The sequence below is a fragment of the Cyprinodon tularosa genome, unplaced genomic scaffold (assembly GCF_016077235.1).
Source record: "Cyprinodon tularosa strain WSP-4 unplaced genomic scaffold, ASM1607723v1 ctg917, whole genome shotgun sequence".
Lineage (NCBI taxonomy): Eukaryota > Metazoa > Chordata > Actinopteri > Cyprinodontiformes > Cyprinodontidae > Cyprinodon > Cyprinodon tularosa.
Genome location: NW_024039693.1, coordinates 291,419 through 318,912, shown reverse-complemented (window position 1 = coordinate 318,912; position 27,494 = coordinate 291,419). Strand labels below are relative to the sequence as shown.

General features: G+C 37.6%; 1 protein-coding gene across 1 annotated transcript; it reads right to left on the bottom strand.

Moving 5' to 3' along the window:
• Window positions 1-7,346: 7,346 nt before the first annotated feature.
• Window positions 7,347-26,388, bottom strand: ldhd (lactate dehydrogenase D). Its single transcript, XM_038274461.1, has 11 exons — window positions 26,230-26,388; window positions 24,583-24,695; window positions 24,327-24,468; window positions 24,071-24,212; window positions 22,257-22,416; window positions 21,971-22,170; window positions 21,666-21,794; window positions 21,377-21,504; window positions 20,307-20,397; window positions 15,645-15,756; window positions 7,347-7,845 (listed from the first exon to the last, which is right to left on the bottom strand). Exons 1-11 carry the CDS (start codon window positions 26,320-26,322, stop codon window positions 7,665-7,667), a joined length of 1,491 nt encoding a protein of 496 aa, XP_038130389.1. The 5' UTR covers window positions 26,323-26,388; the 3' UTR covers window positions 7,347-7,664.
• Window positions 26,389-27,494: the final 1,106 nt, after the last annotated feature.

Below are 27,494 nucleotides of genomic sequence, written 5' to 3'. Positions count from 1 at the left end.
CTCAAAGTGCTACAGAATTCATAGTTAAAACAAAACCGTACAATAAAAACAGTATACATAGTTAAAATGAGACATTACAATAAAATAACATACGTAGTAAAAACAAAACAGTAAAATAACCATAAAACCACACAGATAAAATACTAACTAATGTTCATAGGCTTTTTAAAATAAAAATGTCTTGAGGCCTTTCTTGAAGGCCTCCACACTCTGTGGGACCCTAAGGGACTCTGGGAGGCCATTCCAGAGTTGTGGGGCAACTGCCTGGAAGGCCCTATCTCCCATTGTGCAGAGCTTGACTCTTGGCTGGTGCAGTCGGTGGGTGGAGGTGGTGGAGCGGAGGGTTCTGGAGGCGGTGTGAGGAGTTCCTTGAGGTAAGCCGGGGCAGTTCCATGTATGCACTGGTGAGTGAGGAGGCAAAGTTTGTAATGTATTCTGTGTTGGATGGGCAGCCAATGAAGGGACCTGAGGACTGGAGTGATGTGTTCGTGTTTGCGCCTCCTCGTCAGGACCCGGGCAGCACAGTTCTGGATGTGCTGCAGCTTTTGTAGACTTTTGCCAGGGACCCCGACGAGGAGGGCATTACAGTAGTCCAATCTGGAGAATTATTCTTTTTTTCTTTGTTTTTTATGGAACTAGTGGCTTGTTTTTCTGACAGTAGGCTGACAGGAAAGGGGGTATGAGTAAGAGGGAGAGACATGCAGCAAAGGACCACTTTCGATCCTGGGTTGGCCACGTTGTGTTGGGATCCAGAGGTTTGCCCTGCAGAGGGCGACGTGGATCCCTTTCTGAGGGTTTCTGCTGTCTGTTGGGATCCAGAGGCTTACCCACCAGAGGGCGCCGTAGATCCTCTCCTGAGAGCTTGTGCTCATCTGTAGCAGCTGTTCCCCATCAGCTCATTAAGGTTTTCCTACATAAGATGGAAGAGAGCTTCACTCCTTGCCAGATTGTTGAATCGGTTATGGTTAGCAAGCCTGAGCCAGCCTGCCTGTCTGACTCTCTGACTTCACCTGAAACCTGAACCAGAACCTATCCCGTTTTGTCCTCTCTGCCTTCCAGGAAAGAACCTGTCTGTATCCAATAAACCTTTGGACTTTTTCCTCTGCCTCTGTGTGTGTGCTCTGCATTTGGGCTAGAAATCCTGCCGATCATGACACGTTGAGGACAAAGGCCTCCATACATGGGTTGTGCGCACTAACCACTGCACCACCTGCACACCCAAAGACTTTAATTATTCAAATGCAAAAGAGCAGAAGAAGATCTACAGGTCTTAATTTGATCACTTACAGGACGTCACCTCAGAGCTGCGTCTCATAGCTTAGTAGCCGCAGCCTGTTCAGGACAGTGGCAACAGGGGTCAACCAGGTGAAAAGCCGGGTCGTTTTTGTCATTTGCCTCAGTGGGATTGTGATAAAAAAGACGTTCTCTCTGGATCGTAGGCAGAAGGAAGTATGTTTTTAGAAGCAAAAATCAGACTTCTCCAGAGGAAAATGGACACCTAGCATGGCTTCAGCTTAAGCCCCAGAGGTCACTGGACAAAGAGGAAGTAAAGGGAGTGGGCTGCTAAAATGATCTCTGTTGTAGGGATGTGATGTCAGGAGGACTCAGCTCGCTGTATCATTGACATTTGATCTCCGACACGAGTCACACACATGCTAGTGGAAAGCTAAATTGTTGTCACTGCTGCACTTGGGCTCACAGAGCCATAGACAGGTGCATATCAGTATGCAATGCAGAGGTAAATCAACTAGGGCTGCAACTAACGATTATTTTAAAAATCGATGAATCGGACGATTATTTTTTCGATTAATCGATGAATCGGACAAAAAATATTTTTTATATTAACCTCTTTATTCCAAAATAAAAATTTTAGACAGAACAAACAAGCACACAAGTACAGGTTGCTCATTAACTGTACTGGTGCAATATAAAAAATAAATGTTTGTGTTAAAACTACGCAAACTTACATGAGAAATGTAGCTGTACATCCACAAAATATAGGGTACTTTGTTTCATAAAACGCAAAAAAAGACATTTTTGTTTTTAAAAGCCCCTAAGGGGTTCAAACAATAGGCCCCCCCATTTCAAGAAATGAGTTTTTTTTAGACTAGAAGAGTTCTGCCTTTTAAGACAGGAAAGTATAGCAGTTAAAGTTGCTACTTGAGAAAATACTGAACCATAGAGATAAAAATAGCCCTGTGATTCAAATTATAAATTGTATTTGGAATAAAAATGAGAGAACTAGGGGTGCTAAAAAACACATCCTCCAAAGACAGATATTTACATGGGAATGTGGCAGATAATTAATTGACATATTACTGATCTTGCTGGATTTTATTCTGCTTTACTTCCATAAATTGCAGGATCTTCTTTACTTTATCTTTGCCAGAAGATTTAAACTTTAAAAGCCTTGCCCTCATAATTTGCAAGTTAATTTATTTATAAAGTAAATGTAAACGCTGCTTAAGCTAATTCAAATGAAATTAAAAGTAAAATAAGTAGCCAACCTTATCACTGTCTGTAACCTACTAACACGGTAAGGAAAGCATCAGATGAGCTACCTGAGAAACTAACGTTACGTTTCCCCACTTTAAAACCAAACAAACATGGTGGTTCCGTGCCATGTTCATTTCTTTTGAAAAAAGTTGCATGTTATCACTTTTTTCGCTTTACAATCCCGGTACATGCGCGCTTCATTTGCAGTCTGGACGCTGAGGGTAAACATCCTGCGGCTCTGACTGCAGCGCTGAGAGGGACTCCTGCGGGAGAACGCGGTTGGGATGGGGGAGGCGCCCCACGGCAGAGTAGGAACGATACATGCTTTCACGTAAGAGTCTCCAAAAGCCGCCAGTGAAACCGAAAAAAGTCGGCAGATTTGTCGCTAGTCGCTTTTTTGAAAAATAGTCGCTGGAGGGGTCTGAAAAGTCGCTGAGTTGGCAACACTGCTCCTGCGGCGTTGACTCGCTCTGCCATATTTTTTTTTCTTCCTCTTTCAGTCAAGAGGCAGTGATGACGGCGCGGCGGATGACGCAATAATGGCGCGACACAACTAATCGATGATGAAATTCGTTGCCAACGCTTTTAAAAGTCGATTTTTATCGATTTTATCGATTCGTTGTTGCAGCCCTAAAATCAACATTGAAAGCCAGATTGCAGGTTGCAGGGTGGACTCCTGGATCCGATGCTGCTTTTGGGGCCTTCTATTACTGCTTATTATATGAATTTCTGCAATCAGCTGTCAGATGATCAGAACTTTCACACCTAATATAAAATTATTGCAGCTCTGGTAGGGCTGTTTACATTGTCCCATACATATTGGTTTGCAGTAGTGCAATATTCTTGGTGTGCTGATATATTAAACTTTACAATTTGCTTAGTATTACTTTAATAGTGGAATAATTTTTCCCCACAGTGTGGCTTGATTTTTCTTGATCACATGTTTGGTTTAAAGTTCCTTGGTTTTCAATACCTCCTGGTTTCTGTGTCTTCTTCAGGTTTTTTGCAGCTGTCTTTTTCTTCCCACCCAACAAGGTATGCTGTTGTTAAGTCTGACTTGCTGTAACCACAGCAGACCTATAAATGGACCGCTCTCTGCTGCTCAGGTATGTAATCGCTCTCACAGACTCAAACAAACCAAACAGAAATCACTCTGAAAGGACTTTATAAATACAAGAGCATGAAAGGATAATAATAACAAATAAAGCCACCAGTAATAAAGAAGTAAATAATATTTACCTGAACTAAAAAAAAAATTAAAACTCATATGAAGTCATGGAAAAAGACGTTTAGACCCCCCTTGTTTATTTGCTCATGTTAATTGTGTTCTTCTGGTGATATACATTTTTTTCTTTTCTAGCTGTACAGCTTATTTTTAAATTAATGTTATTTTAACATTAATCTTTTCTATATGTTTTTATGTCTTATCTTATTGCTTTCCCCATTTTGGGTCTAAAAGAAGCTTTTCCTCATCTTCTGTCAAGACTCGCAACAGAGGACCCAGTATTCTAGGCCACATAGACAGTGGGATAAAATTATTAAAAAAAAAACATTTATTTAAAACTGAAGGATATAAGAAGCAGCGGCTAGGTTGTCTGAGGCCGCAAACTCTGCAGGTGAGAAACACAGGTAAGTGACCATGTAAATCTGACGGAGGAAGGTTTTGAACGTGAGTCACTAACCTGGTTTACAAGTTCAGTCCATGCCGAGAGAATGATGCAGGATCCAGCCGGTGCTGCCAGCAAGATGAGGCAGGCGCCGCCCAGAATGTCCCAGATGCTGCTGCCCCGGAAAGCATGCAGGTGTCCGAAGACAGATCACGCAAACAGATCGGAACAGGATCAGGCTGGTTCAGTGGTTGAGAGGCGGAACAGGTCAGGATCAGGAAATCAGAAACACCAAGAAACTCTTAAAACACTCTCACCACTGGCTAGAGGGAACAAGAATAATCTGGCACTGATGACTGGATGGAAGCGCCTTAAATAGAGGCAGGAACAGGTGGATCAGATGAGCAGTGAGCAGAAGCTGGGCGCAGTTAGATAGGTGAATGGAATGAATAATTAAGCCAGTCATCAGAGCGAAGATCATGTCATCTTTGGACGTCTTTATTGAGCGGTAAGTTTTCAATATTTAGTATAGTTACAAAGTTTTTTCAATGTTCTTAAATTAATATCTTTTCTTAAAATAAAATACACACAAATTCCCATGATGTTAATGAGAAAACGTTTTTAGAGATACTTGCAAATTTATTAAAAATTAATACTAATAATTCACATATTACCCACATTATCAATTTGCTGTAACTCTGTTCAGCTCGATTCAATTCAGTTAGTTTCAGTTTAAGTAAAATTAAGTCATAGATATTTTACTGATCCCTGCAGGAAAATTAAATGTTGTAACTCTTATAGGGGATTCTTTGAGCTTTTCTAAATGTTATAGTTCAGAGTCTTTGCAAAGAACAAGTAGGATAACTTTTTGTCTCCCAGTGGGTTTTTTATTTCAACCTCTGGTCTATATGTCTGATTTGTTATTGTTGATTTATTTCAGTACAATCATTTTGTCAATTTTTTTATGTTCAGTCTGCATTTATTTGTTATGTGGAGCCATATTTCATTAGTTTATATTTATTGTCCTTCTTTGGGATTATAACTGTTTTATATATTATAACTGCCATATGTCTTTGTAAGTTGTTTTCATTGGTCAGTTATGTTGGATGGCTGTGGGGCAAAGTTATCTTGATATTATTTAAACCTGTATTATTGTTTTAGCTCTGCATATATTCCCAGTATAACTTCATCTGGGGTCCCTGTGTCCAAAATCATATCAAAATTGTATTTATTCTGTAGCAAATTGCTTAGATTATCATTGCATCTTTATTTTATCTCTGGATGTTTCCTTGGGATTTTTGCTTCTGGGTTCATTTTGGGTAAATTTGTCCCATTTTATGAACAGTGTTTAATCTCTAAACCAGACATTTATAACCCAGAACATAAACAAAATAATTCAATCTGTCATCTATGTCTGTATGCACAGGGGCCCGGGAGGCTTGACAAATCAATACCAGTAATAAAAACAAACGGTCTTAAAACTGAGAGACAAATTCAATATTCAACAAAGATTTTACATCAGCCCAGAAGCTCTGCCTGTTTGTTTTACAACTGCCTCTTTGCTAATATCCACGCAGCAGCTGAACCAACATGTAAGGAAACAGAGCAGCAGAAATAAGCGAATATTAATCACATTTCAACAGGATTCACATGGTGAGCAGAACTTGTAGAAAATGGATGTAATGCTGACACTATGTGGAGGAGGAGAGTACTGGACAATTTACCCACAATGTAATTAAAATGTCATCGTTTCCCCTAAACTATGGGGTACATTTTGCTACATTGTTGTTGCAATTGAAGAAGGCATTTTAGAAATTAAACTAAAAAAAAAAAAATCTATCCAAAAATAAAACTTTGCCAAACTTATGAATAAAAAAAAAAAAGATTTTGTTGGTACCTTTGCCTTTTTGTCATATTTTCAGACATAATTTTCTTTTCAAACTTTATTTCTTTTATTTTTCCAATTTAATGCATTCTTTTTTTTTTCAAAATTTCTCCTTCTCAGATTGACTTTTTGAAATTACATTTTTTCTAAATCACATTCTCTACACCTGAGGCCTGAAACAAACGATTGCTTTTAATGCGCATATTTACCAATAAAAAAGTCGCTGCTGACATCTTCCCTCCTCACCCCAGAAGTGAAGGTTATATGATCTGTATTATGCAAGTTAAAAAAATACAATGTGGGAAACTCAATGAAAAAGAGAAATTTAGCTAAATAAAAATTGGAAAAACAAATTTCAGAGAACATATACATTTGAAATATTAGAATCTACATATCTGAATATTATCCATAATATTCATATTATATTATATATTATTACATTATATTATAATATGAATATTAGAATCTGCGTTACTCTAAAAACATATTTTTAATCAAGACATTTTTTTAATTTCTATTTATAAAACATCTCTTGAAACAATAATGGACCAAAATTGACTCCATATCAACAAACAGAATCTCTGAAGTTGCTAGAGGTCGGGTCTACGGCCTGCTGTGATAATTTTGGGAGCCCCTTCATCGTTTCTTGTTGGTCCACTTTGTTTTATCAAGTTCAAAGTCAGAGCAACAGTCTAATTAGGAGCATTAGAACACCGATTCATCGCTCTGCGACCAAAAGTAACAATACCTGCTCTAACACCTGTGGCATGACTGAACCCAACAAGGAATCTATGGAGTTTTCTAGAAGAACCGGACGCCTGAGGATGACCTAAGGGCGGCTCAGACGCAGCTCCTCAGCAGAGTCACAGATGGTCACCTCTATACCATACCAAGCTGCATTGATCCAAGGAAGCTACAAGAACTATTTACTCTTCAGCTCATGGACATACAGTCCAGGATAATGTTCCTGTGATAAATATCAATTTAATTGCTCTAATATTCATATCTCTTAGATGTGCATTCAAAGTGTGTTTTAGCTATAACTTTTATAATGAAAAATGTCAAAAATAACAGCTGGGATTATGTTTCACTACTCAAATGACTGTAAAGCACAAAATAATATGTTTTATGATGTTCTGCTTTATTGAGATGCATTTGTGAATTCAAATTAATCTTTGTATAACATCTCTTGTCTTAAAAATATTTGTTAGACTAATATGATTTGTGCTTAACCATGTTTCATATTTGCAAACATGCAAATAAAGAAGTTGAACTTTTTATTATTGCAATTTCAAGTTTGGAAAAAAAATAATAACTTGTAGCTTTAATGAGAAGGACCAAAACATAATGCTATTGTTGCATTTCAAAAATGGTTTATGAAATGAAATTTATTCACAAATACAATAATAGATTACACATACTGGTAAGGCTGTAGCAAAATTAGTACAATCAGGCTCAAAACTAAAGATTACTTTGACACATTTCCATTATTTCAAGTAATTAAAAATAAAATCAGCTGCTATATTTCATTTTTTTCCAGGTGCATCAAACAGAAACTATGGTGGAAACAAATGCTATTCTTTTTTTTTTCTTTTTGATGGAGAACAATAACAACCTAAGGGATTTTCACTGCATTCGTGTGTTATGCTCTAATCTCTCTGTGAGGAGAGTTTAGTTTACGACTCTCCTTTGAGAAGGACCTTCCCAGGATTCATCAGGTTCTTTGGGTCCAGACTCTCCTTGAGTCCCTGCATGACCTGCATGGCCAGAGGTCCCACCTCCTCACATAGCAGCGCTCTCTTTCCCAAACCAACGCCATGCTCTCCTGTACATGTGCCGTCCATGGCCAATGCACGCCTGCAGAACAAAATCAAAGATTTATTCATTTTATTATAATATGAATGACAAACATGTATAAATTAACTTTTTTTGTTTTGTTATACAATCAGTTCCGTCTCAACGGCCCAAAAAATCCTGTTTTTCCTTGTCTTTAGATGGGCGCTTATGGTACTTACAGATTTTTTATCCCTTACATAAAAAAATAAATACATTTTCTAATGATTTTCTTATTTACAGACAGAAAAAAACAATACTGCCCAACTCTTCTTAGTAGGACTGTTTTAATTCAGCCATAATGGAGAGTTTCAGGTCAATAAGCTCTACAGTGATCTAGATCCATCTTCTAGAGACGTAATTGGGTCAATGAAACCATTTTGTTGTTGTTTTTTTTTTTGCTTTCCCTGAATGTTTCTTTTATCCCCCCAAGTGCAGCACTAAAGCATTCAGGGAAAATAATACCCCCCTTCCTTCCAGTTTTCTCACGTAAGACAGAAAAATAAACCATTGAAACACTTAAATGTTGTCGACCGTTCCAAACAGAGAAGGCTGCAGTTTGAGTTTAGTCACATTGTTTGACATTTTATTTCATTTATACGCCTGTAGCTGACTCTGGTTACATACATGTTTTGTTTTTTTTTGGCTCAGCTTTTTAGAACATTCTAAACTTAATTTTGGGACTCCATTTATGATGCCAATGACAGAACAAATTCCCTTCACGTGTGGGTGGCTGTAAATATCAAACAACTTTAGGGCAAGGGGCTCATTTGTTGTTCCTGTGCTCTGATGTAAAAATGGGTTAAAGCCAGGCATACACTGTGTGATTTTTTTTTAATCGTTGCACGCAGCTACAGCTCACACTGTACGACAACACAGCAGGGTTTGTCATACATTGTGAGTTCACAGCTCATTATGTATGTTCTCACACTGTTCAGCACGACACCCTGATGCGATCTACCTGCTCACACTGCACTTCTAAAAACCACGTCAGACTCAGCTCCGCAGTGAGATGGCGCTACTGGGACTAGTCTATCCGGAAGCCAAACATCTAGAAGAAGAATAAGAAGCTCACTAGAGTGAAATGCGCTGCCTTGGCAGTTTTTGCTGAAAGCCCTAAAAAGAAAAGGCGACGATGTATTTGGACAAAGACATGGCTGAGCAAACGTGGCTACTATGTTCTGCCAATTTTACAGAAAGAACTCCATTTTACTCATTGCACCCCCGCCATGCTTCTGTGATTTCATCTGAGAGTAGGAATCCTTGTTTGCACATGCCCACTGAGCGATTTGCCCACGACGGTCATCCCAACCTCACAATTCCTGATCAGGAGGAGGTAATGAGAGGCTGATCGCCCCTCATTACACCCTGTACACTACATGACGCACGATGCACGATCAGGCTGAAAGTCGGCCTGATCAAAAAATTCTCGCACATCGCTCTTCGACCAAAAACTTTTCACTCCCGAAGTCTTCAATAGTTTTACAATCTTTCCTGCAAAATTACGGTGCTGTAGATATTTGGAGATATTTATATCCACATTCCAGACAATATTCCTTTTTTTCTGCAGTTCATCAAACATATTCACGTATAGATTACTTTTTCATAGATAAAAAACTACTTCCTAACATAAAAACTTGCAGATACGATAGTATAGTTATATCTGATCATAGCCCACTTATTTTGGAACTTAGTTTTCCAGACAAACGTTCTGTGTATTCTTGGCGTCTCAATCCTCTTCTTTTGTCAGATAAAGAATTTGTACAATATATTTCGGAACAAATTGAACTTTTCTTAAAAATAAACATTTCACCGGGTATAGCTTTTAGTACAGTTTGGGAAAGCTTGAAAGCATTTTTACGTGGTCACATTATTTCCTATTGCTCACATATTAAAAAACAAAAGGTAAAACGCTTATCTGAATTGACAGATCTGATTTCACAATTAGACAAACAGCACTCTATAACTCCGTCTCCAGATTTATATAAACAAAGATTGATCTTGCAAACTGAGTTTAATCTAAATTCTACTGATAAGTCTGAACGTGCGATCCTTAAGTCCAGGAGTATGTGGTATGAGCATGGGGAAAAAGCGTCTAGACTTTTGGCACACCAGCTCCGTAAATCCGAAACTGCACACTTAATTCCTGAAATTAAAACCCAATCTGGACAGATTACTACAGATCCACAAGACATAAATGAGAGTTTTAAAATGTTTTACTCTAACCTTTATAAATCAGAGTCTTTAAAAATGCCTGGTTTGTTTGACACATTTTTTGAAAAAATGACGATCCCAACTTTAGACTCTACACTTAGGGATCAACTGGAGGAACAGATTACTGTAGAAGAAATTAAGTTTGCAATTGGCTCAATGCAGAATGCAAAATTTCCAGGACCAGATGGTTACCCGGTTGAGTTTTTCAAGACCTTTAAAGATAGTTTATCTCCTTTATTACAAAACATGTTTGTTGAATCATTCAACTGGCAATGTCTCCCCCCAACGCTTCGTCAAGCCACTATTTCTTTGTTATTAAAGCCAAATAAGGACCCAACTGAATGCTCATCATATCGTCCAATATCGCTGTTAAATGTGGATTTAAAAATATTATCTAAGATCCTGGCTCACAGGCTAGAACAATGTTTACCTCATATTATTTCTTCTGATCAAACAGGATTTGTAAAGGGAAGGCATGGCTTTTTTAACTTGCGTAGATTTGTGAATATATTATACACGGAGTCAACTTCAACCCCTGAAGTCGCCGTTTCGCTTGATGCTGAAAAGGCTTTTGATCGGGTGGAGTGGGACTACTTATTTTACATATTAAATAAATTTGGATTTGGCCCTAAATTCATCTCTTGGGTTCAGGTACTTTACTCCTCACCTATGGCGTGTGTTCGAACAAATTCATTGTATTCCTGTTACTTCCCTCTTCATCGTGGGACAAGACAGGGGTGCCCCTTATCCCCTCTTTTATTTGCGTTAGCAATTGAACCATTGGCGATTAAGCTGCGAGCAGAAGATAAGGTTAAGGGCATCTATAGAGCTGATCAGGAGCACAAATTATCTTTATATGCTGATGACCTCCTGCTGTTTATATCAGATCCTTTGGGCTCTCTTCCCCATGCTCTTACCATACTTGAACAATTCGGCACTATCTCGGGTTATAAACTAAATTTACATAAAAGTGAATTATTTAGTATAAACTCTAAAGCCAGGGAGATTTCATTTGTAAAGTTCCCTTTTAAAGTTAAATCGGACTACGTGACCTACTTGGGGGTTAAAGTTACTCGCAAATATAAAGATCTCTTTAAAAAGAACTTTATACCACTTCTTGAAAATACTAAACTAGATTTTCAAAGGTGGAGTGATCTGCCACTATCGTTAATGGGCCGTGTCAACTCTATAAAAATGAACATATTGCCCAAGTTCCTTTATTTATTTCAGTGTATTCCATATTGCATCCCAAAAGAATTCTTTGTGACTCTAGATAAACACGTTGCAGCTTTTATTTGGAGAGGCAAATCACCCAGAATTCGTAAAGATTTTATGCAGAGACCTAGACCTATGGGCGGATTAGCTTTGCCAAATTTTCAGTCTTATTACTGGGCAGCAAATATACGAAACATGCTATATTGGATAAGTGACTTTTCTACAGAAACCCCGTCTTGGCTTCAGATTGAGTCGTCTAATTGTGGTCAGACTAGTCTACCTGCTTTGTTGACCTCTGCCCTCCCGTTAGAGGTTTGTACCTATAAATGCAACCCTGTACTATATAATTCCCTGAGACTCTGGGTGCAGTGTAGGAAAAAATTAGGACAACATTTTATGTCAATTAATACTCCTATCTGTTCAAATCATATGTTCCCACCTTCTATGTCTGATTCTGCCTTTAAAATTTGGAAAAGAAATGGACTCAGCGAAGTTAAACACCTTTTCATTGATGGGATTTTTGCTTCGTTCACTCAACTTATGGAACAGTTCAATATTCCGCATACACACTTTTTCCGCTATTTACAACTGCGGCATTTTGTGAAAAATAGATATCCCACATTTCCTGAACTGCCTGAAGAAACAGCTCTGGATAAAATCACTGGTATAAACATCCATCAAAGAGGGGCGATTAAAAAGATTTATACCATACTGCTAGATTTACAATCTCCTTCTCTCTCGATTATTAAGTCGCATTGGGAGAAAGATCTTGCAATTACATTAACAGATGAGCTCTGGCAATCCATTCTTCACAGGGTTCACTCTTCTTCAATATGCGCTAGACATGGACTCCTTCAGTTCAAAGTCTTGCACCGGTTGCATATTTCTAATGAAAAGCTAGCTAAGTTTTATCCAGGGATTGATCCCTTATGTAATCGATGCAGGTCAGAGGTCGGCTCCCTTATTCACACTTTCTGGGCATGTTCAAAACTTCACACCTATTGGTCATCTATATTCAATACATTCTCAGAAATATACAATGTTACATTTGAACCTTCTGCTCTAACTGTAGTTTTTGGAATCATACCCCCGCATAGTTTACTCTCCAAATGTAATTCAAATACAATAGCTTTTGCTACGTTGATTGCGAGACGTCTGATACTGTTGAGGTGGAAACAGAAGGCCCCACCCACACATGAACAGTGGCTCTCGGAGCTCATGAGGTTCTTACATTTAGAAAAGATTAGGTGTACACTGGCAGGTTCAACTGCTAAATTTATCAAAACATGGCAGCCATTTTTGCACTATATGGAAACATTTAAAATGAGTATCTTATCATAACTAATCTACTGCTACACTCTTTTAGTCAGCTATGAACGGATTTTTGTATTTTCGTTTGTCATTATTATTTATCTATGTATTGTGTATGTGTTTTTTAAGCTTTGACTTTTTTTTTTTTTTTTTATTTATTTATTTTAAATTTTTTTTTTTTTTTTTTTTTTTTGGGGTGTTTTTTGTGTAAGGGTTATGTATGTTAAGAAAGACAGCGTTGTATAAAACATGAATGCTGTAAAGAATATTCTGTGAAAATTGATAAATAAAGTTATAAAAAAAAAAAAAAAAAAAAAAAATTCTCGCACGAAAGTCGGCACGAAAAGGGCAAAAAAAATTGCAGTGTAAGCCCGGCTTTACTCTGAATTTTAACAGGGATGATCATCTTATTTCAGTAAACTGTAGATGATGCATGCTAGTGATGTTAGGCTCTAGTCAGTCTGCTCGACACAGCTTTAATCTTTTTGAAGCAGAAGTCTCGCTGAGCAACGTTTAAAGCGCAACCCAGTCATGTTGGGTCTGCTAGCGAGGCCTCCTTACATCACAACTCGTATCAAGCTTCACAGTAAATCTGAATGATCTGGGCGTTTCAATACCACTGAAGTATTTAAATGCATCAGAGTCGCAGCTAAAACCGTGGGATTTTTTTCCATTTGGGTTTATTTAAAGACTTTTTAGAATTATTTTTATATCTAAGTCTAGTTAAGAATAGATTCAGAATAGTTTGCTTCATGCACATAGATCTAAAATAGACACACACACGTCTCTACCTACCACAGTCATCCACTTATTAATTTATAACAGATATTTATTCACATGAGAAGTCCCATATATTATTGATGCTTCTCCTATAATACGATCATCTTCATCAGTCAGAACCACAGCAGGAACATGCAGAACCTCTGGGAACTACTGGGCAGCAGAGCTGGTTCCAATCTATTTATACAGTTGTAGCTCACTTAAATATTAGGCCACACAGGCCGGGAAGTTACCTTATTAACATAAATTAGCAAAAACATACAGATATGAAATAGAGGAACAGGGAGGTGTTCGAATTCAAAGTCTTCGAACTCAGAGTCTGATAGTTTATAGAGGTGCATGTTAACCCATCTGCCGAACGAGTTATACACAGCCCAGAAACCAGGGTAGGTTAGAATGTGGATACATAGTGACAGGACCACACCGTCACAAAGCTGTTCTGCATCAGAAGGGCTGTTTATCATATTGCAGTTTCATAGGTAAGACATTAGTTTTTTTTATTATTTAAACAATAATTATCAATACTATTACTATTATTATGGAACAAACAGATTCAGTAAAATAATGCGGACATTAGGTTTCCCTAATTTTAGCGGCTGGCTAGCTCAAGTGGTAAATCACCTTTCCTGCAAACAGGAAGCCTTGATTCGTATCCCAGCTGGGGGGGATGAGCTGCCAGTGCGGGTCCTTATGCAAGACCCTTCATGCTAATGCCATCTTTGGGGAGTGGCGGCCTAGTGGTTAAGGCAGGGGTCGGCAACCCGTGGCTACAGAGCCGCATGCGGCTCCCTGGAGCTTTTTCAAAAATGTATGAAAATTTTATTTTTTATTTTAAAATGGTTTGCAGGAGGTGAAACAGACATTTATTATGTTTTTCAATGCTGTAAACATTTGTTTAATAAATACATTTAAACAATATATGTAAACATTTATTTCAATGAAAATGTGCGTCATAGCCATAGAGATCAGTGGTCAAAGCCTGCAACACGTCTCAGCGCGGCGCGGTGCCAGGCAAAGGAAGTGTGTCTCAGGCCATGGATCCCAAAGGGGAGAAAAGCAAGATACCTGATGAGAACAGAGGATTCAAAGATCAATGGACCAAATCATTTGCTTTCATTATTAATGCGGAAGGATTGCCTGCATTTCTGCTTTGGCAGGAGAATTTGTCAAATAATAAAAATCACAAAGTTGTGAGTGAGAGAAAAAGTGGGATTGCAGAACTTCTGGATAAATTAGAGGAGAGCAAAGATGGATTTAAGAAATGGATTGCATCTCCAGACTCCACTACTGCTAGTTTTATTTTCAGGCATGAAAAAAACGTCCACAGATCAAACAGGTAGCGCTCTGATGCAGGTACGTGATTTTTTTTTTCAATTTTTCCCCCCGCAAATCCTCAAAATAAAAATAACACCAAGGAACGCTGGTGACGGAGGATGTGGGATTTCAGGGTTAGAGAGTGACGCCATGATGGATGTCAGTTCCTGCTTGGTTCCTCATGACTCAATCAACTCCTCCCAACAGAAACACGTTCATCATAGAAAGATTCCTTTATCGTGTTTCTATAATTTCATCAATGCAACAAAACCTAAACCGCATTGTGAAGGGCAGTGAACTCTTCGCGGTGAGAGCCTTCACTGCTCCTACCTCACCTCATGCTACTATGTGACATTTGCTCCAGGATAAACATTTAATCATGAATGCTTATTATATATTTAAGACCACATAGTCCTTTTTTTTATAGTGGGCTAATACACTTAAAGCCTGTGTTGCCATATAAGGCTTATATAAGACTTCCAATATGGCTCTTTGAGCAGTTTGGGTTGCTGACTCCTCGGTTAGGTCATTGCGTTTGGAATCTCAAATACAAAAAAATATATAAATACCTGCTCAATTGTAGTTCTGAAAGCTGTCCAGCAGATGCCGCCATTCTAAACTGTATCAAATGTATCGAGCATGCTGAGGAGTTTTGGACAATTGTGTCAAATTGGTTCATTGATTCATGGGGCTTTGAAATTGCCAGTGTTTCCTTGGTTGCTTCTGCACAAACGATCAGTTTTGTTTTCACATGTGGTGGGCAGTTCTAGTCCCCTTTCAAACCCGTGACAGCTGATGATTGTAAACCTTGATGATCTAAGATTGTTTAGAAAAAACCCAAAATCTATTTCCATCTTATATAAATCTCAATTTCTGATTCTTTTACACATTTTTGTTTAATCTGTTGTTAAATCTGCTATAATTTCAAATGTATTCAGTTTTTACTGTCCACTCTGTGTAGAAATTTTTGCAGGTTTGGTGTAGATTACCTGGCCAGCCTCTCTGTGAACAGGTGGACCCGCTGCAGCTCATCTGAGTCGTTTGGATCCACAACCATCAGACAGTGGAAGTTGCCATCACCAACATGCCCAGCTATAGGACCTGAAACAGAATATATATATTTCCATCAAGTCTAAAGGGCACATTGGATAAATTGGAAACATATCTTTCACTTATTTTTAATCAAATCATGCCATTTTTCCCCAGACACATTTACCAATAAGATACAGAATATTTTAAAAGAATACCTTATTTTCTGGATTATAAGCCTCTACTTTTTTCACCCCTGCTTTTTCTGTGATTTTTTCCTAACCATCAGAGGGGGAACTCAAAGACGGAAATGAAAGAATAAGGGCCTAATTTTCATCTACCACAAAAACATGCTAGCAGCAGACATGACGGAGAACAAATCTCACAAATTTACACATTTTGACATTTTTTTGCCACATTAAAGCTGCAGAACCAATGAAGGGCTTGGCTCAGCTCCTGCAGAGCTGAAATAAAGAGTCGATGAAGCCCCATCTTTCAGCAGGAGCTCTTACTGCTGCAAGCTAACAGGCTAAGTGGAGCTAGCATTCTACTGCAGGGGCTATTTGTAGAGCTCCCCCTACAGGTTTGGTGGGAGACATTGCTGTAGATATCAGAGGCTTATAGTCCAGATAATACGGTAATAAATGTTATCGGTGTTAATTTCTATTCAGTTCAATAAGCAGTTTTATTGATGTCTGAAGACAAACCTTTACCACATCAGGGTTACTTTATGTTCTAAATGCATAAAATGAAGGTATGGTTGGGTTAGATCTGCAGAGCGGTTTTGGTGTAATTTACCAGCTTAATAATATATCTGCATGTCTGCTTCTGTCTCCTTGAACCCCAGTGGGCCTCAGCAGATGGCCGCTCACACTGAGCCTGGTTCTGCTGGAGGTTTCTTCCTGTTCAAAGGGAGTTTTGCCTCTCCACTGTCGCTACAAGCATGCTTAGTGTGAGGGATTGCTGAAGAGTCAATGCAATCAGCTTGTTTTCCTTAGATAGAACAGAACTGATCGGACTGCATGATCTGGTTGAATCGTCTCTGTAACGTGCCTTGAGATGACATGTGGTGAAAATGTACTTTTCCAATCCAGAAATGTAAATATCAGTGTAACTATGAATGATAATACCTACAGGGCCTTCTAAATTTATTAACACCGTTTCACATATTGTTCCCTTCAGTAGGGAACAATCTGTGAAATGAAGAACATGTTCAGTTCAATGTTTCAACATTATTTTATTTAGAAATATTGCTAAGAATGACAGCTATTTTACTATGTTATTTATTCATATATACAGTATATATATATATATACAGTATATACATATATATATATATATATATATACACACTATATATATATATATATATATATATATATATATATATATATATATATATATATATATATATATATATATTATTGTTTATACATTTTAAATAACATCATTTGAAGGTTTTAGGGGGCTTTAAGGATTAGTAATTCCAAGTAGCTGTACAGCAGGGGGATCTTATTTGATTAACATAATGCTGTTCATAGGAAAATAATGATATAAAGATTTTAAACCTTTTATTATTTACAAATAAAGATCCAACCCATAGGCAAAACCCTTTTTTTTATGAGGATGTGCTGCTTTATTGTGTTTTACAGCCTAAAAATGTATTTAGAGACCCTAAGTTTGGGATGGCAGTATTAGAGGAAAAACAACAACAAAGGGCTTGTGAGGCTCTGTGAACTGAAAATGTCTAATACACATTGGTTAAATGTTTGCATCATTACCCCAATAATAGAAAATAAAACATCCTTTGTGCACTGAGTTTAAGCTCCTACCATCAAGAAGGGAGGTTACTAAAGCCTATTCCTGAGCTCCTTTATTCCCTTAGCTCAGGGCTCAGCAACCTGCGGCTCTTTAATGCCCCCCCCTCCGGGCTCCCTGGGGCTTTTTCAAAAAAATATATTAAAGTGAAAAAAATATTTTTTTGTTTGTTTGTCCGTTTTAGTATGGTGTGCAGGAGGTCAAACAAACATTCATTCTGTTTCCAATTGTGTAAAATATGTATAATAAATACATTTAAACAATAAATGTAAATATTTCTGTCAACAAAGATTTGCATCACAGTCAGGCTCAGACTGGTAATCTGTGATACCCGGTCCAAACTTCAGCGTGCGAGGGGCGGCCCTCCTTAAATCATACCGGCCCCAACACTTATTTTCCAGCCGAAGCTCCTACCTGTGACAGTAAATAACTCAAGGAGCTCAAGAAGAAATACCATGTTAACTACCTAAATGATGCATGCAGTATTTAAAGCTCTTCCTCGTCATGAACATCCTTGTGACGGTTGGCATTTGGTGTAATCTGCTATTTCTTCAAACTGTAAAATCCTTGCAACAAACTAAATTATAATAAAACTAAAATGCTTTTTTTTTAAACAAACTACGACGTTCCTCTTATATTTGGCGAATCTATGTTTGAATATTTTACAAAAATATGTTGCGGTACATGATGGGGTTTTCATCTAAAGGCTAACGTTTCCCGTCTTACATGCATTGTTGGCAGGTTGGGATGTTTCCCAATCTGACAGTTTAGGATGGCCATCTATGGGTAAAACATTTTCTTTAGATTAATGGCCTAAGAAATCAATAGACTTTGGTTTAATTTTGGCGAGATTTCGTATATCCAGGAGGTTTAAGAAAATTTTTTGGGCTGGAAAACGTGAGTCAGTGACATCTGGCCACCCTGCTGATGTGGTGAGTGGCGCTCACGTTACGCAGCAGCAGTCACTGTTTTGTCCGTGTTAATAACCAAATCCAGTAAAACTGCATTATAGAAGTCTGGTGATGGTTGTCGTGTGATGCTAGTATATAGGTTTGTTAATCCACAATGTATATATGTATTGTATTTCACATTTGAAGCACGCGTTTGACTGTCCTTCAATTTTTTTTTGTGTGTGCGTGTGCGTGTGGGGTACGGATGGAAAAATGCCAGGGCCGAAAACCGATCCTGGTCACAGCCTCCAACACATGATTCAGCGCTACGGGGTGCCAGGCAGGTGGCTGTTGTGAACAAAGATTGCCTGCATGTTTGCTTTGTAATGAAAAGTTGTGAGTAATAAAGAGTAATTTGGAAAGGCATTTCCAGGGGAAGCATGCTAAATTTGCAGCCGACCACCAAGTTGGGAGTGAGAGAAAAAGTGCGATTGCAGAACTTCTGGATAAATAAGAGGATTGGAAAGATAGATTTAAGTGGATTGCATCTCCAATCTCCACCGCTGCTGCTAGTTTTGTTGCAAGCATGGAAAACCAATTATAGATCGAACTGGTAGCGCTCTGATGCAGGTAAGCGAACTTTCCACCATTTTTTAATCCCAAATCCTCAAAATAAAAATTTAAAATAAACAATCTGATTTCTTTACTTTGTTTCTATAATTTAATCAATGTAACAAAAATTTAAAATCGTAATGCAATTTAAACTTAAAGCATAACATATCATACTAGGGATGCACGATATAATCGGCCCCCTATCGGCCTTAAAACTGAATGTCGCCCCCCCCCCCCCCACCGATATTTAACCCGATATTTGATCAGCTTCTGAGTTTCTAAAGTCTAAAAAAAAAAAAAATACTACTTCTTCTTCTCCCTCAAAAACTTCTTTTTTACAGACTTAAAAACTTCTAAAGACGAGGGAAAAAATATTGATCCATTAAAATATCCCAATATCTTCATATGCTGATATATTGCCATTTAAAAACACCATATCAATCTCTTTTACTAATGAAATATTGCTATATGTCATCGTTATGCTACGAAATCCCCCGAAAATTCACCAAATGTTGCCATATTTTTATATGTTGATATATTGACGCGGTATCGATCTATTTTACTAACAAAATCTCACAAGAATTTGCAAAATATCACGAGAGTTTGTAACAGAACGATGGAATTTCACGAGATTTTTAAAGTAAAATAGATCGATACCGCGTTTTTAAAAATCAATTTGATATCAGCATATGAAAATATATTTGAGTATTTTATTTTTCAAAGTGTCAGAAATGGATAACAAAACTGCTATTTTCAATGACTACTTATTTTTGTCCAGCTTTAACATCGGTATCGATATCGGTTATCGGCTACATGAGTTTTAAAATATCGGCATATCGGATATCGGCCAAAATCCCAATATCGTGCATCCCTACATCATACAGCAGAGTAGTCACAGATGTGACATTTAATCCAGGATAACCATTTAATCATGAATGCTTCTTACATATTTACGCCCATGTAGTCCTTTTCTATAGTGGGCTAATACACTTCGAGTCTGTGTAGCCACACATCTTATATAAGACTTTTCCATTTTTGCAGCTCCAGACAGATTTGTTTTTTTTGGCTCTTTGAACAGTTTGGGTTGCCGAACCCTGCCTTAGCTGATGCTTTTTTTAATAAGTTCCAATAATTCTTCTGCCTGCAGTTTTGGTTCATCCTGTAATATTTTGATTTATTTCCCTTTTTATTAATATTTTTTGATAAGAGCTCATCTTCTGTGTTTATTTGTTAACTGCTTTGAATAAAATGCCCCTCGGGGACAATAAACGATTTCAGTTTGATTCCAAGTCCTTGACTCACCAGTCAGCTTGCTCTCCAGCAGGTCTTTCTTTGTCTCCACGATAATCTGAGGGAGTTCTGACAGAGGGACGCACACATCTGTAGAATAAGCCTTCATAAAACACACATACAGACGAGATTATGTCACAGTACCTCAGGGTCACTCAGTTACCATAATACAGTATATATTCTATTGATTTAGACAGATTCTGGTATTATAAAACAAAACCATTATTAGATTTAGTTTAATAGAAAAGACCATTAATATCCTGCAGTCAATATTATAAAAGGTTAAGACAAAACTCTTTAAACTTTGTACATGACAGCATTGTAAATTGAATTTATACAAATAAAAGCCTTTAACATACTCAAGATATAAATAATAAATTAAAAAAACTATATAAATGTTGATGGAAGTTGGTTTGAATTTATTCGATGTCAGTCGAGTTATTTTTACCTGATAGAAACTATTTGGTCAAACATGTTTAAAACACAAACAGAAAATGCAAAAATACATTATTATCAAATCTGTGTTACGTTATGGTGTTGTCTTAAAATAAATTCACTATTTCACTATTTATTTATGGCAGACATTTGCATTTATTGGTCTTTTTTTGACTGGACCCCAGATTATTTCATACAATATGTCAACATTAAAAAATAAATATATAAACAGGAAAAAAACAAATGTATGCAGTGATATGAATATTTCTTAAGGAGAAAATCTTTCTATAATGTTTTTACATTTCCCAAAATATTTAGGCTAAATTTTAATAAATACTTACCCCTTTACTGAAATATATATTATGAAGAAAATAAAGGTTATCACTTTTATCAATTTTGGTCATGTTTTACGATAAATAAAGATGCAATTCCCGTTTTCCCACAGAACAACTCATCCATATTTACAGGCAGAAACTTTCAAGAAGACATTCCGGTAGAATAGCTGTCTTCTTCTTGCAACAGTAACTCTGATTTCATTTTTTCCCCTTAGTATTAAAAGTCTAGTAGTATAAAACCAAACATCTTCTTAGTTTGTTTGTGTTTTAAATGTGCAGTGCTCCATGTTTTACTGTCCTGATTCGCTGTACCTTGCAGCCCGGCCTGAGCGCCTGCGCGGCGTACCAGGCATCATGACGAGCTTTCCACAGCCGATTCCTCGTCTCTGCATCTCGAGCCCACTGGAAGTCGGAGCCTTCATTGCTCTGCGTGACCTCCTCTGCAGAAAAAAAAAAAAGAAAAAAACATACATAGACTGAGGATTTTGTTTGACTCCTGATTTTCCGTCACGTGGAACAGCTGGTTTCAGCGCTACTGTTACCCTAACACATAAAATATAAGAAGTCCTAGCTATCAGTGAATTCCTCTGGTCTCACACACCCGCTGTGGTGACTTGTTCTTCCAGGCTGCGTTCTGATCCGTGAAACTCTAGGAACAGAGTCGGGGTGACCGGGTAGGACAGGGAGCTGAACTTGTTGCACGCATCGATCATCACATCATCCAGAAACTCTGAAGGTACAAACACACAGCAGAAACGGGTTGGGGAGATAAAGACAATATTTTATAAACATTGTTTTTTTTTTTGGTTTATGTGAATTTTAACTGCCAGGGGGATTTGAGCCCATATTTATTTTTTCCTTACAATGCAACCTTTAAATAAATGTGCTGTGTGCTTGTTTCCTTACCGATGCGGGCGATGGGGACTCCAGCCTGTAGAATCTGCACGGTGCTGTCTACAGCAGCCTGTACTGAAGGAAAAGAGCAGACAGCCGACACCATGGCCTCTGGGATGCCGTACAGCCGTAACGTCGTCTTGGTAATAATCCCCAATGTGCCCTCTGAGCCCACAAACAGGTTTGTCAGATTGTATCCTGCAGAGGTTTTCCTAAAAAACAAAAAAGAACAAAGAAAAAAAACCTAAATAATAAAACAAGAGAAAAAGCGGCAGAGCGTATGTGACTGATGAAGCACCTGGGACGCCTGCCTTTCCCGGCCGTATGTATGACCGTTCCATCGGACAAAACCACCTCCAGATTCATGACGTTTTCTCTCATGGTCCCATAACGCACGGCGTTAGTCCCAGAGGCACTGGTGGCAGCCATGCCACACAGGGAAGCATCGGCTCCAGGATCTAAAGCAAGAACAGCTAGATTACTGCAGGGTTCCACACTTCGGTAGACATCAAATTTAAGGTCCTTTCAAGGACTTTTCAGGACCAAGTCCCTAAAACCCGAATGTAAGATTTTGTGGCATATAGCTGCTAAATTTGATACATAAACAATTTTAATATAATGCAAATTCAATAAAAAAAAAAAAACTGAATGGAACAAAAGTTTCTGGATCAAGAGAAATAAAAGAAAGCAGTATTATCAGCAGAAGCCAAGAAAACATATGAAACATGTTCAAATCCTAAGAATTATATCCACAATACGTGGATACGCCTAGTGATGGACTGTGCTGCAGCCCTGCAAATGTGTTGCAAAAATCTTTAATTTCTTTAAGCCTTATATAACCGTCATATGCCATCTAGTCGTGAATAAATTAATATTCGAGGTGAAAAGTTTGTCAGGTTTAGCATAATGAGATCCAATTAATTTGAACACTGCAGAACTCTGTTAATTTCACCCTGCTATAAGAGAAGGTGTCCATAAAAAAAGTGAAAAAAGTGTAGGTTTAATAGCCAGTTTTCATCTGGATAAACACCTTGTAGTAGGAAATCTAAATCCCTCTTTTGGATAAGGATAGGTGTCTTTTTATGGAATTTTTCAACAACAAAAAAAAACTGTCCAGCGCCTTGAACAAATGGTTTTAAATTCACAAACTTTCAAGAATTTCAAGGACAGGTGAGAACCCTGTCACCAGGTTGCCAGTGAAATGTGGGTGATGTTCCTGCGCTGCGTGAATGTTGGATAGCAGGGCTGTTACAAACCAGAGAACTTCATTGTTCTGAAAGCCTAAATAATTAAGGCCCCCGGCCAACAATCTTCATCCTGTTGGATATTCTTATCTATACATCTGTAGAGGTTCCCAATGCTCTGAATTTGCTGAACCTTTTTTTAAACGATACTGATGTTTTATTACACATATTCATCCAAATCTAATTCTTAAATGTATTGTTTTCTACTATAAAACTAATTTGAAATTAATATTTAAAAATGGCATTAAACAGTATCTAGATCAATGTCAGAATTAGCGTTGAGTTTGAATTAAATAATAATTAAGTAAATAAATATGACTTTTTGAGTTGAAAAAGCTTCCTGGATGGGAAGCGCAACGTCTTCAAACTTGGAAACAAAATCCAGAGGATTGTCTTTTCACTTTTTCGAATGAATCTGGATGACTGAGAATCTTCACCAGCATATTCAATAAAGCCACCTTATGTGTCCAGCAGGTTGAGATGTTATAAGAATCCAAATAGAATAATAGAAAGAGGAATGCATTCCCTGCTTTTTATTGTTTTTATTATTATAATATTTAGTGTAGTAAGGCAAGCACAAACTGTTCTTGTTTGCTCCATATTATCTAACGAAATTCAAAGGGGACGACAGTTGTTTCGCCAATATTGTTGGTTTGAAGTGGTAAAATAATATTAAACATGTATTCATAGTTTTATGTTATCAAAGTTTATTAAAGTTTTTAGTTTTATGTGCCGAACTGATTTTCCTGTGCGCTGAGAATGAGGGAGCAGCGTACAATTGTGCGAGCGGGCAGGTTAGAGGGAGAATTTCACCTAAGAGCAGTTTGACTGGAGGGAAAGACTGAATACAGGGAAAGGTGTGACTGACCTACAGGAAACCAGAGGCCCGTGTCTCGTAGGTAGGCGTTAAGGGCTTTTCTGGTCACACCAGGCTCAACGGTCACATCAAAGTCCTCTGGGTGAAGGTCCAGGATCTGATCCATGTTTCTCAAACTGAAGCACACGCCACCCTGAGCAAAGTTTAATTTAATGATAAGCAATTAAAAATGCTCCTGGAAACAGAGCCTTTCATTGCTGCGCTGCTTGCAGCCATGGCAGCAATACCGATGCTGATATTCTCTCACTTTCACAGCACCGACTCCTCCTTCCAAACCGGTCCCGGTGCCGAAAGGGATGATGGGAAGGTTGTGGTCGTGGCAGACTTTTGCCAGAGCACTGACCTCCTCCACACAGCGTGGGAACACCACCACATCTGGGGGTCGACATCTGCACAGAAACAATGCAAGATTCTTATCACTGCTTTACAAAAAAATAGCATGTAATCTTTAAAACCGGAGCTTAGAAGATTTGGTTCAGTTTAGTAAACAGATAACAGCTGACCTGTGTACCGATTCATCTTTACCATGCTGCTCTCTGACGGCTTCGCCAAGCGAGACGCCCTCCTCCCCACATATAGATCTAAACTCAGACAGAACCCTGCTCACTGCAGCCTTCTGCAAAAACACAAGAATACATTCTTTAATTAGTCTGATGTGATATGTTTTTGAGAAACAGTGTTGAAATTTCTAATTTGGTTGCAAGTGATAATAAACCAAATTAACAGAAATAAAAACATGACTTACATCACTCTGTGAAATTAATATGTACAGGTTTGTGTTGTGTTTAATCACTAAAATGAACTGTTCACTGATATCCGGTTTCACCTCGGTGTATTGTCTACCTTTTAACAATTTAATAGTTCATTAAAGCGTAAAAAAACCAACATATATGGGTAATAACTGCACACCTATATTTACACATGGCCTAGCATTTGTACTGTGTGGGAAGGTTATTTAGTTTGGAAAGAAAAGTCAGCAAAAGTGTGTTGAAAACAAAAGTTAACCATGTAAATTTAGAATTTTGGGGGTTTTTTATTTAACGAAATTGTCATTTCAAAACTGAATTTTATATTTACTTCAATTTTTTTGTCTGACACTGAAATTTGTTAAAAGTTATGAAAAATTTATAAGTAATGGAAAAAAGAACAATCCTGGGGGAGAGAAAGTGAGGATTTTTACTGAATTGTTCATTGCATATGTGGACATCAATTAAATTCAATTTCAATTCAGTTTCTATAGCTCCAATTCCCATCATGTCATCTCAGGTCACTTTCCAGTTCACCAGATCATCCAGTCAGATTGATTCAATGTTTCTATCTAAGGAAAACCAGCTGATTGCATCGACTCATTGACTCTTCAGCAATCCCTCACACTAAGCATGCTTATAGCGACAGTGGAGAGGAAAACTCCATCACAACAGCCATCTGGCTTTGCTGATGTTTAAACTAAATGGATTTGGTTCAGTAGTAGTCACTGGTTTCAGACTCAAACCATGGGATCAACACACACTGATTGACTGAGACGTGTTGACCATTAACCCGGACTTCAATTAGAAGCTAACCAAGTTGGCCCTCTGCAACCAGATGAGGAATCTGTTTGAATCAGTTAATTACTACAAATTAACACGATAGAGTGAGCATTTTACTGGGTGTACTTGAATGCATCATTAGCTGTCAGAAGCGCAGATGGTTTTAAGCTAATTCAAACGTAAACTCGCCTTGAAGTTTACAAAAAATTCATAAACTGGCGTCTTTACCTCAGACATTTCATATGTTTACTTGCTTTACGTTTAGGGAAAAAAATATGCAGTAACGTAGAAGAGCTTGCTCACAAAATGAGAGATTAGCTACATGGTGTCAATATTGACGCTGTTTAGTTTTCAATCAAGTTGAGATAAAATAGAGCTGTCAAAAAAGGAATAAAAAAGTATAATAATAATATAATAAAAATAAAATATTAAAAAAAACTAAAATAAAAAATGAGGGGTGCCAAAAGATATATATGTTGAAACCAATTGCAATAGGCTAAATAACCTGAATAATTTCCGTTTCCCATTTAGGGCTCCAACCTTCCTCCAACTCAAGGATAACCTTTACTTCTCCTGCTTCCTCTTTAAGCACCTTCTGTTTAACGGAGGTGGAGGACTTACCCTGGCGGTGTTTTCTAAGCTGACGTAGCGGCTGTGAATGAGGCTCCGCCGGAGAGACAGCAGCCCACGGCTGCCTGACAAACCTGGGAACATTGTTTACCAGCGCTGCGCTCTCTGACCCATTTATTGGTTGGTTAAGATCGCAACGATCAACGACACACCAAACACTTCCGCTGAATACCTTTCAAAATAAAACAAAGCACGGGTCTGACCTTTCTTCCCCTCTTGAATGTTTTCTTCACTTTTGTCTTAAATTTTATTTTGAAAAAATGAAGTCTAAAGCTAAAATAAAACTGTTTAATAATCATTTATTGAAATATATTCACATTTATTTTTTATATATTAGGATTATTATCTTTATCATCTTTGACAGATAAACACTTAAAGGCACACATGCTGTTATAAGGTCTGTTCTATATTAATAAAAAGCTATTGCAACTCCCACTTCTTTTCAATCATGATAAAACATCAAGTTCTAGTAAGCAGGTGATCAGATTCATGTTTTAAACTATATAGATTCAAGCTAAATCATGAAAAAAGTGAACCAAAACGTAAGAAAAAAAAAAATACTTTCATACTCTGTAAGCTGTTTATATTTTCCCTATAAAATCCGGGCACATTTTGAAAATGCTCCCTGAGTCGCAGTCAAACAGCAACAGGCCAGATTAAGCTACTATGGTGAGAAAAAGCATAGAGAACATAGTTATGGTGGAACTAACAATACTGCAGAATGGGAGAATTGAAATAGAATGAAGTAGGATGAAAGTAGAATGAAAAGTGGCCCCTATGTCCTCCTGCAGCCTAAACTTATAGCAGCAAAAAATTAGAAAATATCTCAGGATAACCTAATCATTTTGCATAAGATATGAGAAAGATTAAGCCAAGGAGAAGACTCTCTTTGGAATGAATTCTCCTCCACTACATAGAGACTGATTTTTTTTTTTTTTTTTCAGTTTAGTATGGGAAAAAAGTCAGAATTCTGACTGTAATCTCAGAATTCTGACTTTTTTCTCAGAATTCTGACTTTGAATAAAATTTAAAAATCAGTTAACTTTTTTTGTTTTTTCAGTGGCCCTATTCCTCTTCCGTAGACGTTTACTTTGCCTAGTCCTCCTTTCTGAAAAAAAAAAAAAAAAAAAAAAAACAACTCCTCCTTCTGAGGCAATATCTGGAAGCAGTAAAAATGAACAACTTCTATTCCACAAAGGGAAACCTCCATCGGATACTTCATAATGTGCATACTTAAGTTATCCTTTTATTATTAT

Coding starts and splice junctions, on each gene's coding strand:
- ldhd (XM_038274461.1), bottom strand. CDS start 26,322: ATGTTCCCAGGTTTGTCAGGCAGCCGTGGGCTGCTGTCTCTCCGGCGG. Junction 24,213..24,326: donor GAGGAGTCGGTGCTGTGAAA/GTGAGAGAATAT, acceptor AACTTTGCTCAG/GGTGGCGTGTGCTTCAGTTT. Junction 22,417..24,070: donor GGGCCTCTGGTTTCCTGTAG/GTCAGTCACACC, acceptor TTCTTGCTTTAG/ATCCTGGAGCCGATGCTTCC.